This window comes from Cimex lectularius, unplaced genomic scaffold, assembly GCF_000648675.2.
Source record: "Cimex lectularius strain Harlan isolate CLEC.00 unplaced genomic scaffold, Clec_2.1 scaffold2, whole genome shotgun sequence".
Taxonomy (NCBI): domain Eukaryota; kingdom Metazoa; phylum Arthropoda; class Insecta; order Hemiptera; family Cimicidae; genus Cimex; species Cimex lectularius.
In genome coordinates, this window is record NW_019394219.1 from 6182636 (window position 1) to 6202787 (window position 20152).

The following is a 20152-nucleotide window of genomic DNA, read 5'->3' on the forward strand; positions in this document are numbered from 1 at the left end:
GTCAGGGAGGGTTATAAGCTGGTTTAATTAAGACATAAACGTTCTTTTAGACTAGATGCATCTGACGGACAAAATCGTGTTTCGCCATCTTCAGTTGGTGAGGTGTATAAGTAGGGTGTGGCGACACAGAAATTTCGGACAATGCCGCATTTCGGAATAAATGTATATTTACGATTTAATATTACGATTTTAGGCTACCTGCAAAATCATCCCACTGCTACCCTTACAATAAATAAAGAATTAAAAGCAAGAAAAAACAGTCTGCTGGTTAATGAACCAGAGGATTAGTCATTTCTGGCCGTCCAGGGCCTAGAGTTTTAATTCTCATTATGATGGCTTGGACAGACGCGTTTCGGCAATTCGCCATCTGGAGAGTTTGATTAGGGTTGTAAGTAGGTAGAAGACGCAAGATCTTCCAGACACAATGACGTGGCTGTGTAGTGAAGCGAAAGGATATGCTAGTTAATTCAAACGTTTTGATGACTTGTAAAATTCACTATTTGTTTGTTCGGTCAAAAGCGTCATGCCAATTCGCCATGTTGAGCGGTTGCTCAAGGTTATAAGAAGGAAAAGTGAAATAGGCGCCACAACGTTGCTTATGGGACGAAGAGTTTACGAGTTAAATGTAAGGGTGGTTGGGTGACCTGTAAAACACAGCATTCTGATTTGGTCAGACGTGTTTGCCATTAAACAATCTTAAGCAGTTTATCAGGGATATAAGGGGTTAATTCTCGGGTTTTGAGTGACCTGTAGAATTCATAAGCTGGTTCGGACAGACCGTTTCGAGAGTTTCAATGTAATAAGCAGGTAGGGACAAAAGAAACTCCATTCCAGGCGCGATGTCATTGCAGTAATGCGGATCGAAGTTAATTCGTGGATTTTGTTCGATCCATAAAATTGGTGACATTGGTTTGTCCTTATAAGAAGAAAAAAATTAAATGCAGAATCATGAGATCTGCATGTGATTACCTTCCTGATAAATACAACCATCCCTTAAGGTGCCCCTACACTATCAAGCGGCTTGATCAAATGCTTGAACCTCCGATTGATGGGAGCTTCAAGCGTGCTTCAATCTTTCGGTCAAAACTCCCTCGACCCTCATCAGTGGAAGCCGTGAAGTGGAGCAGTGCGTTTCCCTGTTTGATCTTTTGTTTTGTTTCGGTGCTGAATGGAGTCAAATACAGATTTGGGCTTCCTAGTCTTAACATTGGTTGCCCTGAAGCAGAAAAAACAGCAAAAGGAACTTTTTTTATTTCTATTGAAATAATCTTTACTATTTACTTTCCACAATTCGGGACAATCACGATATAAATTTCTCAACAAACTGATGAACTCCCGCTCCGAATTTTCGGGAAGCGCGGTTTCGGTAGTGGACGCCATGACTTCCACCGAGTAACTGTCGCAATGCTTGATGAAAATTTCCCTACACTATCAAGCCGCTTGAACATCTGCTTGAGTCATTCAAACTTCCTCAATCACCGTCAATGCTTGCTTCAAGCGTCAATCAGGTTTCTACACTATCAATCACGCTTGATACAATCGATTTACTCAAGCATTTGATCAAGCCGCTTGATAGAGTAGGGGCACCTTTACAATTTGGCCAAAACTACTAAAAGAACTAAAATAAATCTGTAAATTATGTCTTGAAGTTTAGCCGTTTCCGATAATCTTGATCTCCCTAGCCTCGCTTTAGCGAAATATGTTTCGGCTCGCCAGCTGTTTGTCCGGGTTATAAGCAGTGCGAGTTATTTGTTGAATTTGTGTTCTTTGACTTAAAACTGCGCTTTAGTTGTAAAATGTTGGGCGACCTGTAAAATCAACCTACTATCCTTACAGTGTAGCAAACAATTAAATGCAAATTGGTGAGTTTCCCCTTGATGTTTGCGAGGTAATGAACCAGTAGCCAGAGTCACTAATATGGCTGGTTGTATCGTAGTACATGAATAAAACCATTCTAATTTGAAAATGAAAATTAATGGTCCGCAGTGAGAGCATCTTCTCTTTTGAATAGCTTCTGATAGAAATCATTTAAGGTTACTGATTGCCATCGCCCTACGAGGACACGGCAAATGAAGAAGAATGAATAATACAGAGCATTTTAATGCGTTTAAAGGATAATGTTCTCAACTCTAGTAAATAATTAATAAAAAGTAATCATCTTTTTTTGAAATTTTGCCATCTCCAATCGTTTGTTGGGGCGATAAGCGGAGTAAGATACGAACTTCCATCCTGGTGAAAGCCGAAACTGTTCTGATAGACAAAACCATCAAAAATAGACGAATTTTAGCATTTTTACTACTTTTCTGGTTGGCTAGGGTTATAAGCAGTGTGAGGCATGACCCAAATATCCTTCCTGATAATAAGTTTGTCATACATCAATCGGATAAAACAAAAGAGTACTGGCTAGTTGAACTTCTTTTAAGTAAAATTTGCAATGTTTTTAAACAAAATAAACTTTGTTGCTTTCCATTTTCAGCTTTTAAGTCTGGTGTTTTAAGTAGGATAAGATCAAAAAGAAATTATTTTCCAAGCGTTATGACATCGCTGCGTAATGATGCAAGTTAATCCTAAGATTTTGGGCGTTGTGTAAAATTCACAAATTGATTTTCTTACAAGAATAAATGCAAGTCAGGTTTGTCCTAGATTTTTGTTTTATTATGAATCTGTAGTTGATCATTAATGATCCTCCTGATCCTCACAATACTGTTTAGACACCGTTCGGTATTTCGCCACCTAATACCGATAAAATAGGTTGAAAGCTTAGCAGTAACAACTGAATTTTTTTTCATCAAAACTATACCAGATTTTTCGTGAAAAATATCCAAGATTATTGAAGGCACATGTGATATATCAATGAAATCTTTTTAAGGAAAAAGCTTTTTGGTTAATTAAAATATTCCGTTGCCTTAAACAAAACTCGGTTGGTCTCATTTTGATTTATTGTCTTGATCTGCGCGGTGATCTGTAATTTTCATGGTACGATCTTGATTCACCTATTTCCTTCGTTCTCGATCATCCTGGTCTGCCTATCTTATGGTTATGTCTGTCAGACGTGTTCAGGCTTTCGGAAGTGTCTAATCTCATCCCGACCTTCGCCAGACCAAAACCGCTTGGATAGGTAGATAGAAATGAATAGAAACAACCAGATTCATCACCTCTCAGACCTTAGGCAATCTAAAATTGTATACATTAGTAAATAACTACGCCACTTCCGTACTATATCTTCCATTTACTGGCGAATGTTGCAAAGTGTCAAACATTCTTTTCCTACGTCAAATCCCAGGATGGATTGTACATTTTTTGTCAGTTGGTTCTGCTTATCTCGTTAATCTTCCTATAGGACGGACTGTTTGACATGCAGCATATTTGAAAAAATTCGGACAGTGTTCATTCGCATGATAGTTTTGACGTATCCTTGGATGTTTTCTAAACGAATCGGCAGATATTTGTATATTTCTAGCCCAATCCGGACTTTTTTCTTAAATCCCGTTTGAAGCATACTTTCAAATTGAAACAGAAAGTCATGTCGTCTGCTCTGCTGACAACCCCAGTTCAAGCCTCGTGTTCTAAATTTTTAGAAATTCATAAAAATATTTAAGCATTTAAGCGTTGTAGGTTGAGATGGGGAGTTGGTGCCCGAGTGGATCGAAGTTACGATGCTCAAGTGGTTAGAGCATCGGCGTATTGAGCCGAAGGTCGTGGGTTCGAATCCCCCTCGTGACACTAACTTTTTCATTTCAACCAAGGCCTTACTAAAAACGAATAATTCATTGAAAGATGTAATTTGGTCAATCAAACCACTAAACATAATGGATTTATGTTAAGCATTTAAGCTCTAAAGATAGAAAAATATATAAATTACATCTGCCATAAATTATATTCTTGAACCTAAATGTTTCTTCTCCATCAAATGTTATCCAAATTTTGCTTGGAATTTTGGATATTGGCCTCGATAATGGCAAAAGTAGACCTATCAAAAAGCCCACCAAAATATTATGTGTAATTATTCTTTTTGTTTAAGGTCTTGGTTGAGATGAAAAGTTAGTGTTACGAGCGGGATTCGAACCCACGACCTTTGGCTCGATACGCCGCTGCTCTAACCACTTGAGCTATCGTGACACTAACTAGGTCGTGGGTTCGAATCCCGCTCGTAACACCGGCTTTTTCATCTCAACCAAGTTTTTCATCATCTTTTTTCATCTTAAGCTTTTCATCTCAACCAAGACCTTAGATAAAAAGAATAATTAATTGAAAGAAGTAATTTGGTCAATTAGACCACTAAACATAATAGATTGTGTGTAGTATTGTTTTTTTTTTTTTTGTTTCTTCTGTCGTAACTGCGTTCTTGCATTTAGTCCTTTTTTTAAATCAGGGTCAAACTTTTTCCAGGCATGTTCTTCACGGCGGAGATCGTTTTGGCCCTGGAGTACCTCCATTCACAATCCATCGTCTACAGGGACCTCAAGCCGGAGAACCTCCTGCTTGACAGGGAGGGTCATCTCAAGATGACCGATTTCGGTTTTGCAAAGAAACTCACAGACAGGTAATCACCTGGTTCCTTTCATGTACATAACACTTTTTCATCAAACTGTTTTTCTGGTTATTTTCAGGACGTGGACGCTCTGCGGCACTCCTGAATATCTGGCGCCAGAGATAATCCAGTCCAAAGGGCACAACAAAGCAGTCGATTGGTGGGCACTCGGTAAGATTGTTTACGTTGCCACAATTAGTCCGTTTTTAGAAAATAAAGCGCCGTACAAACAATCTATTATTGAGCTGAGGTTGACAAGGTCTGCCAAAACATTTTGCACTCCCAATGGATTTTTATGTAAAATCTCTTTTAAAATGGCAGCTCGCCATTTTTCAACAGATTACTCCTTTGAATCATTTAACAAAGCGTCATAGCTATTTGTTAAATTTATTTACTACGGTCTCATATGTATACAAAAGGCTGGTGTGTACGAAACGAGAACCTCGGTAACATCACAGAGATCAGGCGAGATTTGGCATACACATGTGCCAACAAGGTCGCCATGCCAAATGTACCCTTATATAAAAGACGGTACTAAATCACTTGTGCCGGAGGTGCTGAGACGGAAACGATTAATAACATAATCTTTATATTTAGATATTGGAAGTTTCAGGTCATCCACTTTGCCCTGAAAAGCACATTATGGCACAATAGGGCTTGATTTTGAAAAAAAAATTTACCACATTTCGTGAATTTTTAAAATAAACAAATGTAAATATAAGCATAGATAAAACAGTATTTATGAACAATAACTCTAATAATGTTTTGAGAAACAAAGTATGGAATTTATATTTGACACATAATTCAGAAATCGTGAGAGCGGTCTGGTGTGATGTAGGTTTCAGAAAAACATTTTCTTTATCGTGCCAACGTTTCGATCTTTATTGAGATCATCTTCAGGGCCTGGGATTTACAAACATTGCTTAAATTTAACAAATACATGTAGGATGTGGACAAAAGTGAATTTATACAATGCAAAATATATTTTTTTATTATTATTATTATTTGAATTTTATTAATGATATTGGCATAGCTGCGACTGAGTTTACATGTATCTGTTCTGTAATTCATGCTGTATTTATCTCTGTTGATATAAACCATTTCTAAGACTTCAAAAATCCAAAAATATTACATACAGAACAAAACAAACATAAACGTAATTTCTTAGAAATGGTTTATATCAATAGAGATAAACACAGCATCAATTACAGAACAGATACATGTAAACTCAGTCGCAGCTACGCCAATATCATTAATCAAATTTAATATAGATAACATACATATATCATCACATTACATTCCACACTTCAAATATTTTTCACATAGTCTAATTGTCCAACAATTTAGCTTTCCTTTTCCTATTTATCCCTTTCTATATAATCCTGAAAGGATAATCTAGAGCCTCAAAGAAGCCGCCGTCTTATACAAAAATGTCTTTTTTCTATATCGACTTCCTTTCCCACCCCTTCAAAACCCAACGTATATAAATATAAAACAGGAAAATCTCACTGGCACTCTCAACACGACACGCAAGAATGGCACAATTACACAGAAGACAAATACTTTGATTGAATATTTAAAAAAAATAATAATAATAAAAAATATATTTTACATTGTATAAATTCACTTTTTCACATCCTAAATGTATTTGTTAAATGTAAACAATGTTTGTAAATCCCAGGTCCTGAAGATGATCTCAATAAAGATCGAAACGTTGGCACGGCAAAGAAAACGTTTTTCTGAAACCTACATCACACCAGACCGGATCTCACGATTTCTGAATAATTATCGATTAACGGTCACTAATAACCACACATTTGACACATTGCTCTTATCCATGAATATGTCAAAGCATCGATTCGTTTTTTGTAAAATTCAGTTCCCTGATTTGAATTCCAAACAACCAACATTTTGTATTTTGGATTTATATACGCTCAAACACATGTACGCACATACAAACTCATATATGCAGAATTGAGCCTACCTCTTCTCGCAGCCCATCGCAATTCCAGCTTTTGTAACTCACAAGAAATTACGAGTAGGCCTCGAAAATCACCCACCTCGGGTGTTGGCAATCCGGGGACAGACCTCGGTCTCACCCGTCCCGCCACGAGGTCAATTCAGCACCCAAAGCATTCATTTCCTAGACCCAAACCCATTCACACTCTTATTCATTCTTAAATACATCCCATTCGTTCAATGAAGCTGGTGGAGTACTCGATATACCTCCACCACCCATTACATCTATTACTAACCGCTAGTCAATGAGGGTAATCAATATTCCGTCTAGGTCCTCTCGCACTCCACAATCAAGCTAATAATAAATTCGGTCTCAACACATCCTAGGGACACAAAACTAAATACAATAACCAATGAAGGCCACCTATCAACCAATGCCTTTGATAAGCGAGAGTTTTTCTGCCGATCCGGTCCACTTACGCTGCCAGTTCCTTTAAAAAAAATTGTAACAACCTATGGTTTCGCAATTAATTATACACAATTTTTTTTTTAATGTGTGTCAGGCGGGATTCGAACCCACGACTTTCGGCTAAATAGGCCGCTGCTCTACCACTTGAGCTACCCTGACTTCAATCGCCCATGCCACAAACTTCTCATTTCGACTCCCCGTTTTATTGCAATTGTAAGCAAATTTAGCAATTAGCAAGAAAAGTTGGAATAAAACGGGGAGTCGAAATGAGAAGTTTGTGGCATGGGCGATCGAAGTCACGGTAGATCAAGTGGTAGAGCAGCGGCGTATTTAGCCGAAAGTCGTGGGTTCAAATCCCGCCTGTGACATAAATTTTTCATTTCGAAAAAATTGTGTATAATTAATTGAGTATTTTTATAATTAAGCATAACCTGATAAAATAATTTTTAAAAACCTATTGTTTATCATATCTATTATTTATTTAATTTCATTCCTCTATTCATAATCAATTCCTGGGAGAATGTGTTTTTATCATATGCTATTTTTAGTGAATCGGCATAGTTTGTAAAGAAAAATATCTATTTTTGTGTAACATCGAGGCAAGCAGGCAAGAATTAACATCAGGTTAGAGAATTAAAAAGGAAAAAGTAAGAAATCAACCCAATAGCGTGTTTTGCCTACCGGGATCACGTCTTCGTACTCGTAGAAACGTACAATTTCACAGCATTTGATGGTCGTCGGTCTTCCTGGTCCGCCTAGTCACGCATTATCGTTTCGACACTTAGCAAAATTCAACAGTTGTAGTTTTCCGTCCGTCCTTTATGTGATGACCTCATGCACACAATTTACAACTTAATAATGTAAAGAGATCTTACACGAATGCCGTTTTCACTCTCTAACTGGCTAATTTCCTTTATAAAGGACGTACAGAAACGAGAAATTGAAGGTTAAACTGCCGGCTCTTTATTTATCAACAAGTATGAACTAGTGTGCCATTAAAGTAGCCCAACTCTCCAGACTGATTTTGCCGCCAAGTTTTTACAGAGCAATCGCAGAAAAATGGAGATTTTTATAATACTTATCAAATTAATTGTTGTTTGAAGTTTCTGAAAATTTTGGCCTCCTTGGTGCAAATTAGCAAGAATAAACGGCGATGATTGAAAACTACCATTCTACAGGTTCATCATCCCGCAGACTTCAAGGATATTTATTGTGTTATGACAGCTACAAGAAGTACACTTCGGTCTTTCAAGCAGAAATACATACTATCAAAGCTTGTGCTGTGGAAAATCTCAAAAGATATTACACTGGCAAAAAAATCCTCATAACATCTGATAGCCCAGCAGCTATTAAAGCATTAGCATGTGAAAACATCACATCAAAATTAGTCAGTGAATGCATCCAAAATCTCAAAAACCTGGGGAAACACAACAACCTGATATCCTGGATGCCAGGTCACAAAGGAATTTTGGGTACTGAGAAAGCAGACAGTCTGGCCAGAGGAGGATCTACAAGACCATACATCAGGCCCTGAACTTTGGGATAACAAAAACAAATACAGAATCTCTATCTCAAAATGGATCCGAACAAAACAAAAGGAGAAGTGGATAAACTCTGCCGGCGCTAGGCATAGTAAACTTATGACGAAACAACCCTCACCAAGACTGGCAAAATCATTGCTGCAATTGGAGAGGGCCCAACTCAGAGGAGTGGTAGGACTACTAACCGGCCACTGGCGTCTGAGAAAACATCTACACAACATGGGCATATACATTTGCAGATTATGTAATGAGGAGGAGGAAACAGCCACCCATATCATCTTCGATTGCAAAGCAACACCTCAATGGAGATTTCGTACCTAATGTACGAAAAAACTTAGGGAATCAAATTTTAGCAGCGACAGAGAACCTGAAACTTCTAAGGAGAAGGATTGAGTCTATTGCACTGAACTAAGGAACTAGGAAGGTTCAATAAGCCAGAAGGCTGCAGTGCCTGGGGAGCACAAACCCCGCTTCCTAGTATCCTCTTTACCATACCATAATACTTATCAAATTAATTGGTGTTTGAATGTTTATGAAAATATTGGGCTCCTTGGTGCAAATTAGCAAGGATAAACCGCGATGATTGGAAACAACCATTCCACAGGTTCATCAGCCTGCAGACCTCAAGGATGTTTATTGTGTTATGACAGCTTACGTTTTGTTATTTATGCTAGGTGTGCTAGTCTACGAGATGTTGGCCGGCTACCCACCTTTCTTCGACAAGAACCCTTTCGGCATCTACGAGAAGATCCTGGCAGGGAAAATCGATTGGTCCCACCACCTGGACCCCATTGCCAAAGACCTTATTAAAAAACTGCTCGTACAGGACCGAACGAAGCGATTAGGAAATATGAAGGTACTGGAGTAGTGTCTACGTTAAATTAAACATCAGAACCTCGTTTAATTATTAGTGATTTCCTTTTGACTCAGAATGGAGCCGAAGACGTCAAAAGGCACAGGTGGTTCAAATCGATAGATTGGACAGAAGTCGTTCATAAAAAGTTAAAGGTGAGCTTTTTTTTGAGATTTTTTTGCAGATTGCTCACCCCGGGTTATTTTTCAGCCGCCGTTCGTCCCCAAGGTGAGGTTCGAGGGCGATACTCGCAACTTCGACAGCTACCCGGAAGCCGACTGGAAATCGACGCCCTCAGTCGGTGAGAACGAGGAAAGCCTCTTCGACGACTTCTAAGTCCCAAGGAGCCGGCGATTGCAAAAGAACGGTTTCTTCTCCTGTAAATATTGTTTGTAGAATACTGTGGAAATAATATTTTTCTCTAAGTTTTATTTTGTTTGTTCTTTTGTAATTAAATTATTTAAGCATTTCTTCTTTTATTATTTCATTTGTCCTTAAAAATTTTAATTTGTTTGTTTGTATTATGCTTATTGGTATGTACAGTGTACAATTTCAACAGAACAACTTAAATTCTTAAAATTCTGCTTATACACTTTGCCAAAGTGAATAGTTTTACTTTTTTTAGTTATAGGGAAAGGATTGAATTTTGCGGGGTAAATATTATCGAAATAAAATTGAGACTTTACGTGGTCTAATTGGTGTCGAAATATGTTTTCGAAGGTTAATGATTTGTTTTGGGTGTGTAGTTTAGGCAACCTTTGCTCCTATAGTCCTATCGTGTGCGACTGTTTCGATGCCTTTTTTTTTAACATGACCAGTCATCGTTAGTTTCCCGACCATAGCAAACAAATCGACGATCGTGATAATCAAAACTCTGCTGGACATGCCCAGAAAAATCGATTAATCGATTTCCACCCTCGCTTTCTTCTTGGCAAGCAGTTCTAGTCGCGGCTGAGGGGCGAAGTCGCGAAGATGTACCAGATCGAGGGGGTAATCGGCAAGGGGCAGTTTTCGGTCGTATACAGAGCCAGGTCGACGGAACACAACAAGTTGGTAGCTATTAAAAAAATACAGATCCAGAGCATGATAAGCCCAGACGCCAGGATGGACTGCCTCAAAGAAATAAGTCTTCTACAGGTGAGCATATAAAAGTACCGCCTAGAAATTCTTTGAGCTATTGACACTTTTTTTATTCCTTGTCAATTCACGAATTTCTACAAACAAATAAATATGCTATTGACACTGGTATCTTTTGAAGACTTTCTTCATTATTTATCACGTGACAGATCCCACCTTGTCGAAATGTTAACACAACAATACAGCATAAATACTAGTTTCAAATTCGAAAAATATTTTTATCAATTACTGTCATTTAGAAAGTCAAAATACAAGAGATCAAAAATTTAAAATTCAATATAAAACCATTAGAGTTAGAAAAAGAAAAACAATCAACTATTTATGCTTATTCATATTTTACCTACTATCAGTTTATTAGAAACGGATTTTATTAATTAATCCCTCTCAAATGATCTTCAAAATAAAAAATGCTACAGATTACTTCTCACTAGCTGAGAAATTACGCTTTCGAAACAACAAAAAAATTTAATAGTCATTTTTCAAACCCAATACCTGAAGTTCTTCAACCAGGTAAACGTTGACCCCTAGCTGACATGTTAACGACCAGTAGACATTTAAAATTATAAAAATATAATTATTCTGAAGTTTAAAACGTAATCAAAACGCCCGAAAATAAATAATTCTACCAAACTAAAAAGAAATTTTTTAAATTGTTTGCTTAATTGAAACCGGTTTCCCCGTTATTAATTTATTACTCGCATTGATAATCATCTGCGTTTAAAGAAATGTGAAAATGTTATCATGATTATTACTTTATTAAATATAATTAAATCAATAATGCGTTTATTATTCATGGCATATCTGTTTGGATAAATAGCAGGCGCAGTTTTAACTGCCCAAACCTTGCAAAAAAGTTTTTTGCAAATAAAACGTTTGTAGTTTGGTCGTTTCAGACCTACCCTCCGTATCGTATACTCGATGTTTTTGGTGTGTCCAGATCGCGGCTTCAAAAGAGCGAGTACAGGCGGACCGGGAAGATCGGAAACGACCCCCAACTACTGCCATCACCTCGAGTGAAAAACTCACAAATTACGAATTTATTTTACTCATTTAAAACTTTTTCACAGAAAGTGGCGAATTGTAACCAATTTTTTAACTTACAAGTTACAGATAATTTTCTTAAAAATCATAAAAATTGATGTTCAATCGAAATGTTATTTAAAGTGTTGTAGAGAGATTTGAATCTCCAAATAAGAAAGACTTTTCAATATTTGTTTAAGCAAAACAACTGACAATATATATTAGCAAAAATAGAGTAGAGAAGCTACCATTGGGTAATGGTAAGCATTACAAATCGTAAAACATCTCACTTTCAATAGATAGATATATCTATCATCCTAGATAGATCTGAAGGCCATTACCCTACCTGTAGGGCTTTAGCCTACCTAGAAGATTTGAAGGGATTCGGCGAGATGAGAGCTGTTGGATGAGTGATTTAATGTTGACTGGGAGTGATTTGTGTAATTTGCGATAGCTGGATAGGATGGCGTCGTGTACGAAGGGTATATAAAGGCCATTGTGAATGGTCACATTGGAGAAGAGCTGAATTCCTTAAGGATTTTGGATATTGCTGAATGTTTGAACGCTTCACAGAATCCAAATGTTCCAGACCATAAGCCCAGATCGGTTTTTGGATACTATTGTAACATAGAAGTTTGTTAGTGGATTTTATGTTTTGTCAATCGGTCTTCAAAAAGTTTTGTAACGTTTCATCAGCTCTAGTCTTTTAAGTCTGGTATGTGGATTACACGTTAGTCGCCTGTCGAGGTCTTGATGTATCCCACATCGATTCCAGTAGAAAGTAGATTTGTTGGTCTTTAGTTTATTCCTCTTAGCTCTGAACCATTGACCTATCAAATAAAGATGTTGCTGATCAAATAAAAATGGGAATAAATTAAAGTGTTAGAAGAGTAAATTGTTGTGTTCAGCAAAGGTAAGAACAGAAGTGTCGGAGAGCTATCCACAAAGGATGGAGGCAGGGCACGACCTTGTAAGACTCCAGCTTAGATAGGATCTATAAGGAAAGATTTCTCGCTTTCACATAGAAGCAAAGATTTCAAGCAACACATAGAGAGCACACAAAAATATTTGGGAAAAAATAGCAAATGTCAGCAAATCAATATTTCGGAAAATAAGAGTGACAGCACCAGTATAATTAATTACAGCTGTAGCAATTTCAAGTAAGTACCAAACAAATATAAGTACATAAGTTCAGCCGTTACTATAAAAAAGTTTCTAAAGCTGGGAATTTATTCTTTTCCCTGGACATGTAATTTAATATTTTATAACAAAACAAAATCAACATGTTCATCTGACGATGTTAACTTGAATTCGGTTTTTTCGTACCTTCTTTCTATTTGTTTACTTATACGAAGTTTACTCGTTAATGATCTTGGATGAAAAGGGGCCAGTGAAGAAAAGAAACTTAGACTTTCCTCTTTTTGATTGTTGAACGTACTAAAATGCCGTTATTTTAAGAGCACACATTCGGACAGGAGTTGGAAAGGAAGGCTGAACCGAAGGCCATTTGAATTGTGCACAAATGCAAATGTGATTTATTCCCTCCTTTCTTGGGCCGCACGTGGCAATAAAAATATAAATAAAACGTAATAAAAAAAGTGTAACTTTGTCTTTTTGGTTTATTTCTGAACAAAACAAGATTAGTTTGACAAAAACGGTCGAACTTTTAAAAACGACAAAACGAAAAATTCGTACGTTTTTATTTGCCATTGTATGATAATTTTTCTTTCATAAAATAACAAGAAATAAATAATTACATCTAACTTTTCATTAAAAATTCTATTCTCGTTCATTAAAAGCTGCAATTGTGCAATAAGAGCTTCCCCTGAAATTATGGACTGCCATGACATTTGTCTTTCCAAAATGGACGACCATCTTGATTACAGGACGATTTATTGTGATACATCCCTTCTGGCATAGATATTTACCTTTTCCGATTTAAGGATTTTTTTAAATTGATTTGTTTAATTTTTATAATTTTACAAACTTGAATTTTTTATAGAAGATATTTTTTTAAATCTTGACTATAACTGTTTATATGAAGTGCCACTTTTTGGAAATTTTTTATCTCTGAGAATAAAATTATAAACAAATCAAGCGACATAAAGAATCATTGTGAAAAAATAATATTTTCACTCTTTTGTCTAATAAGGGCTTAATTTAACAATAAAATTAATTTAAAATCATTGTTATTCCCTAAAGTTACAAGTAATAATGATTATTATTATTATGATAATAAGTCATACGAGGTTGAAACACAGATGCCTGCTTTTCAGATTTCAGTGAAAGCTCGCACACATGCCCTTTATGCAGAGAAAGGTTGCTCGATGTGTCCCACATAATAAAAGCTTAATCTTTTTTCAAAGATAGTTCTTACTCACAGTTTGTTTTTCAAAAATTAAACAACATACTCACCCTACCTTTATCATTTTTATTAATAGAAGCTTGTTATACCTTGACACCATATAGGGAGTGTGCAGGCATATAGCTGGATATGAGAATGGTTCTCAGGCATAGTAGTGCGTTTCTGGGTTCCCTGGTTCAATTTTTGTTGTATGTATATAGTTTGTCCTTGTTTGTATTTTGTAGTTCTGTGTTTGCGAGTGCATGTTTGAGGGTCATGAAATGTAGTCACCATCATCTGTGTGCTTAGGGTCAAGGGAGGGATATTTATGAAAGTTCTTTGGACTGAACTTTTAAATTAGGGAAAGAACTTTTATAAATATTCCTCCATTGACCTTAATTTTGATTAGCTTATTACTAGAGTACTCCACCAACAACCAGAATGAGTACAAAATGCATAGGTACAGATGTGAATGTATTTATTTGTGAGATTGTTTTCTGCTTGTTAGTTTAGGCTAGATTATAGTTTCCTTGTGTTCGGTGACGTAGTTGTTGAAAACCCCTGGAGCCTAACTCTATTGGGCGGATAGCAAAGACCCTCCCGAGCCTTTGGCTCTGGAGGAGTCTTAGTGGCCCAACCTCAACATGGGATAGCTGAATTCCAGTGAGGTAGACCCTAGGGTCAACACCTCAGGGAGTCACACTAAAAAATAATTTAAACAAATGAAGTAAGAATTTTTCACAATTAATACATAATAAAATTTAAAAAACAAGTATTTTGCATGAAAATCTAAAAAAAGGTAAGTTGGGGGGGGGGGGAGTTGGATGTCCAGAATTTTGGATAATTATCACACAAGAAACATATTTTGAGCAAATATGTCGTACAAAATTTTCATTTTTTCAACAATTTTACGACACTCCTTTGTCTCTGAGATGAGGAAAATTAGCTCCTATGCCAAAATTTTTTAGGCAGGTGATGAATTTTAATAAGAATTTTCTCCACCCAAGCCATGTAGTTTGCTGCATTTTGTTCTATCCTGCATACAAAACAGAAATAAGTGAAAAAATAAAAATAAAATAAAAATATCAGTACACACATCAAGAAAAACCTGTTTCTGAACATTAGGACAACACCATAAAATAAAATAGCACCGCCTTATGATATTTTAAGAACAAGGCGCAAGCAAAAGAATTTATTGAGTTGTTAAACAAATTAAGCAACTATGCCCTGCTTTCGACATACAAATAAAAAAAAATTTAAAGTTACACTTGGGCTAAAAGAACAATTATTATTACACACCAATAGGAACATGAAAAGTCAATAAAAAACATCCTTTTTTTAATTCATATTTGTATTTTTGCTTTCATATCCAGGAATACATTGCTGAGTTAAGGGGATTAAACCTACCTTACACTCTCAACCTTAAATGAAACACTTTTTTTTATAATTCACCAAGAAATAAATTATTTTATTAATTTTAGAATTAAAAAACTGTAAGATGAAGATAAACTGCTAAGAGCACTCATGTACCCACGAAGGTTACCGTTTGATTTACTGTTCAAGTCTCAATTATTTTTCCTTTTTAATAACATTGATGTAATTAAACATGAGTCCTCGATATAAAAAATGATTAATTGATAATAAAGATCAATTAAATTTACCATTTACCAAGCTGCCACGTTTATTATTGCTTAACACGTTTATAAATAATTTGAGTGTCAATATGATAGTAAAGAAAGATTTGGCAACAAAAAGAAATTAATTTAAGCAATGATCAAGATGATCATTATGGCCTTCTGTCTAATTCTGTCTAGTTGATAATGTTCAGTTTTGATTAGGAGATGACGAGAAAATAATTGTGACTATGACAATCAATTTAAAAAAAATTTGTGTATGTCGGTTTGGAATCCAGCAGCTCTGTATTCGAACCCAGGACCTTTACCTTACAGTAGGTAGCGCTGTGTCAACGCCTAAGCCAATGCCACCAATTTTAACATTTATAATCTATTATATGCTTTTAGTCGGTCCTATTAATCAAAGTAATTACTTTAATTGTAATGCAAAGTTAGGTTGAGTTGATAAAATGGCACAAACAGGTCTTAAACCCACAACCACCATATCAGTACCCCGGTACTTCTACCACTTGAGTAGAAGATAGCTCAAGTGGTCAAATTTCAAGGGTACTGATCCAGAGGTCATGGGTTCGAGTTCCACTCATGACAGTAAATTTTACACTCAACCAAACAGCATAATAATATTAAATTAAATACTTTTTTAAAATAAATATTGCATTTTGCAGTCTAAAATATAAAATTTCTTTTTTATTTAAAAAAAAAAAAAAAAAAAAAATGAAAAACCATCCTTCTAGTAAGCTAAAACTGTTTAAGATATTGGAAACAGCTTTGTGCTTACTTGATTCAAAAATAACTTAAAAATTTGGTAACACAAAAAGCACTAAAAGATACTCAATCCACTTACCGATTCAACAGATTTACTTTATAATTAAGCTAATTTCAGTACAATTTTTCAACAGCAATTGGACCATCCAAATATAATTCGATACTTCACATCGTTCATAGAAGAGAATGAACTCAACATCGTCCTCGAGTTGGCAGACGCTGGAGACCTGAGTCAGATGCTCAAGCATTTTAGGAGGCGTAGGATGCTCGTACCAGAAAGGACCATCTGGAAGTATTTCGTACAAATTGCATCTGGGCTACACCACATGCACTCAAAGCGGGTTATGCACAGAGGCAAGTCAATTTATCAATTAAACAAGCTTAACGTTTAAACTATTTTTTTGCAGATATCAAGCCTGCAAACGTCTTTGTTACACGAGAGGGCCTGGTGAAACTAGGTGACCTGGGCCTTGGGAGATTTTTTAGTGCGAAAACAATAGTCGCACAAAGTTTAGTTGGAACGCCCTACTACATGTCGCCCGAGAGGCTTCATGAAGAAGCTTACACTTTCAACAGTGATATTTGGTCCCTAGGCTGCTTGCTTTACGAAGTATGCCAAATTTTAAAAATTGTCCATTCTGCTTTTTTATATTTTTGTTTGATTTTTAGCTTGCAGCTCTGCAAACTCCTTTCTATGAAAATAAACTCAATCTTTATTCCTTAACAAAAAAAATTGAAAGAGGAGACTATCCACCTATACCATCACCTATTTATAGTAAAAAGGTATGTAAAATTAAATTAAATTTTGACTCAATTTATTTCAATGATTATTATTAGCTTTAAATTTTCTTGTTAAAATATTCGAGGTGTCTAAGATAAACAAATATCTTGAAAGGACACACTCCCATATTTGTTAGCTCCACCACTTCTTTTGATTGGATTGCCATTGCGTCTCAGAATTATTATAATTGCCAAATAATTTCACTAAAGATTGTAATCATTTCCAAATTTCTAACATGTCATAAAATCTGCTGTCTATTTAAATATCGCTAAACTAAATTTGACAGAACATTAACTAGCTATATTGGTTATTTTGTACATGCAATAAAGTAATTATTGATGACGTTTAATGATAATTTTTACACTGAGTATTGATTGAATGATTCAAGATCTGATATATAGCATTAATTCTGTCAATTAAAAAGAGTGATAAATTGTAGTTCAGTAGTTCGTATTCGATGTATTCTACTTAGAGTTAAATTAACACTATTAAAAGTCGTCACTTTTTACTCTCAGTGTACAATAAAACAACCGTGTTTCCCCGAAGATTTGATACAGGGGACTAGATACTTGCTGCTGTGCTCAAGCATAATTCTCATATCTGGCGGCATTCCTACACACTCTCTATATAGAGCCAAGGAATTGTAGCCTTCAATTAAGTGGGACACATTGAGCAAATGGGTTTGGACCCAAAAGTAAGTGTCTGTGTGAATAAATTCACTAATTTCGTGGTCCGCTTGACCAATTAATATTACAAATATTTAAGGTTTTTATCTCAACTAAAAACCTTAATTATTTATCTGTGTGATGTTGATACATCACATGGCCTATTCTTAATTTTGTGAGGATGACCCTTCTGCTATGAGTCAGGTCCTCCGAGTCACCTAATGACAGTGCTCTTGATGCACAAGAGCTTCTCTGTCTTCTCTTCTGGCCCAGTGATGCTGTATTTTCTTTTAATTTTTTTTTCATTTTTAGCATCAGAGGACCCAATTTTTATTAGTCCAGTAGGTGGAAGTCCCCCGGCCTTAATCACCTTGTCGGTCTTTTTTCTATAAAAATAATCGATTTTCCACTATATGTATTTATTAAAAAAAAATACACATTATTATCCAGTGATTGATAATATATTTACAAATTTGTTTTAGCTGAGGCTTTTGGTGGATGAATGCCTGCAGCCCAGGCCACATGATCGCCCAGATATATCTTATGTTTATGATGTAGCACTTAGCATGACAGCCATGCCCAATTTGGCTCTTTAAGACCATTTTAATAATTAATTTTTAATATTGTACATATTTTTTTGAAACAAATAATATATTCTATTTTTGAAATTGTTAAAGATCTTCCTTAATAATTTTTCTTCGTTGGTTTTTGTCTATTCAAATGAAATGCGCTGTGTCAAAACTATTCAACCGTGAAATTCACAATTTCTAATGTGTTATTATTGAAAGCATAAACCATAATAAACGAGTTAATTTTTAGCCTTGATTTATTTATCCTGTTACTAAACTACTGAATTTAAACCTTTTTTTATGATAGAAATTTATGTTATTTTATTTCACCCCTCTTGGAAAGAAAATTTTGGCAAGCATTAATCATTTTGGTCATAATTCTATGGAATTTTAAATGTAACTAAAACTATTGTTGTTTTTTCTGGGCTTTAGGTGAAAGGAGAAACATAATTTTTAAATCATACAGTTCATCAACCTAAGCGGTTTCAATGACAGAACAACTAAAATTAAATCTATTTAATTCAGTAAGATCAATACAGTTAAATAGGATTTTTTTCTTAATTTGAACTTGAAATTTAAACTTTTAAGGGACATTGGTGGCCACGATGGTAAAGGTCCCGGGTTCAAATCCAGCAGTCCTGCATTTGAACCCAACATATTTACAAATGGGTTCTTCTTTTTTTCTTTTTTTTGTTTGTTAGTTTGTTGTTAAGTAAAAAGCAGCCTAAAAATAAAATTACAGGTTCATCACCCAGCAGAACACAGGAGGGTTTGATGATGGATAGGATGGTAATTGTAATGATAATACTAGGCAGCACTGCAGCCTTCTGGCCTATTGCACCTTCCTAGTTCCCTAGTTCAATGCAAAAGACTCAATCTTTCTTCTTAGAAATATCAGGTCACTGCTACAATTTTATTCCCTAGATTTTTTCTGCATTTTAGGTTAAATCTCCATTGAGCCATTGCTTCGCATTCAAAAATGATATGGGTAGCGGTTTCTATGTGTTCTGTTCCTCCTCTGCAGATGGGATCACCGTTGCATATGCCCATGTTGTGTAGATGTTTTCTCAGATGCTAGGGACCAATTCATAGGCCTATCACTCCTCTGCGTCTAGCCCTCTGTTATTGCAGCAGTGAGTTTGCCAGTATTGGTGAGTGTTGTTCCATCATAAGTTTATTGTGTCTAGATTTTATCCGCTTCTTCTTTTGTTTAGTTTGGTTCCATTTTGCGATAGAGATTCTCTATTTGTTTTTGTTATCCCAAGGTTCCGTATCCGATGTATGGTCTTGCAGATCCGACTCTGGCCAGACTGTCTGCTTTCTCATTACCCAAAATTCCTCTGTGCCCTGGCATCCAAGGTCGTTGTGTTTTCCCATGTTTTGGAGAATATGGATGCATTCACTGACTAATTTTGATGCGATTCTTTTACACTCTAATGCTTTAATGGCTGCTTGCCTATCAGATCTTATGAGGATTTTTTTGCCAGTGTAACCTCTTTTAAGATTTTCCCGGGCACAAGCATTGTTGGCATGCATTTCTGCTTGAAAGACCGAAGTGTCCTTCCCTAATGAGATCATGGTTTGGGCTTGCAGAAAAAATACCCAATCTGGTTCCTTCATTTGTTTTGGAGCCATCTGTGTACCATACCATTGAACAGAACAAAATTTTACTTACAAATATATACAATAGTAAAGTGGAGTTTCTGTCTAGCGACACTTCCCCTGACTAGTTAGAATATAACAAAAATTTATTTTTTACATTATTTTTCTATCTAGGGGAAAAATATTGATTAAAACCCCAGCTAATTTAGCCAATTTATAAGAGAGCATTCTTTTTTATCCTGTGCATGTGCCTGTCGTCCAAGCAATAGTTGCCTATTTGGC

The 20152-nt window shown here is 35.8% G+C and overlaps 2 protein-coding genes across 2 annotated transcripts in view; both read left to right on the forward strand.

The window, feature by feature from the left end:
- The window catches only part of LOC106666812 (protein kinase DC2), a 37331-nt gene extending 27511 nt beyond the window's left edge, over positions 1-9820 (forward strand). The window contains exons 4-8 of the mRNA XM_014394276.2: positions 4390-4543; positions 4611-4702; positions 9175-9356; positions 9431-9508; positions 9564-9820. Of these exons, the coding sequence (XP_014249762.1) occupies positions 4390-4543; positions 4611-4702; positions 9175-9356; positions 9431-9508; positions 9564-9689 (632 nt within the window). The 3' untranslated portion in view covers positions 9690-9820. The remainder of the gene's footprint in view (positions 1-4389; positions 4544-4610; positions 4703-9174; positions 9357-9430; positions 9509-9563) is intronic.
- Positions 9821-10149: 329 nt separating this feature from the next.
- LOC106666692 (serine/threonine-protein kinase Nek7-like) lies at positions 10150-18517 on the forward strand. Its single transcript, XM_014394048.2, has 5 exons — positions 10150-10490; positions 16388-16607; positions 16661-16863; positions 16923-17036; positions 18182-18517. The coding sequence occupies exons 1-5, from the start codon at positions 10326-10328 to the stop codon at positions 18293-18295; spliced, it is 816 nt and encodes a 271-aa protein (XP_014249534.1). The 5' UTR covers positions 10150-10325; the 3' UTR covers positions 18296-18517.
- Positions 18518-20152: the final 1635 nt, after the last annotated feature.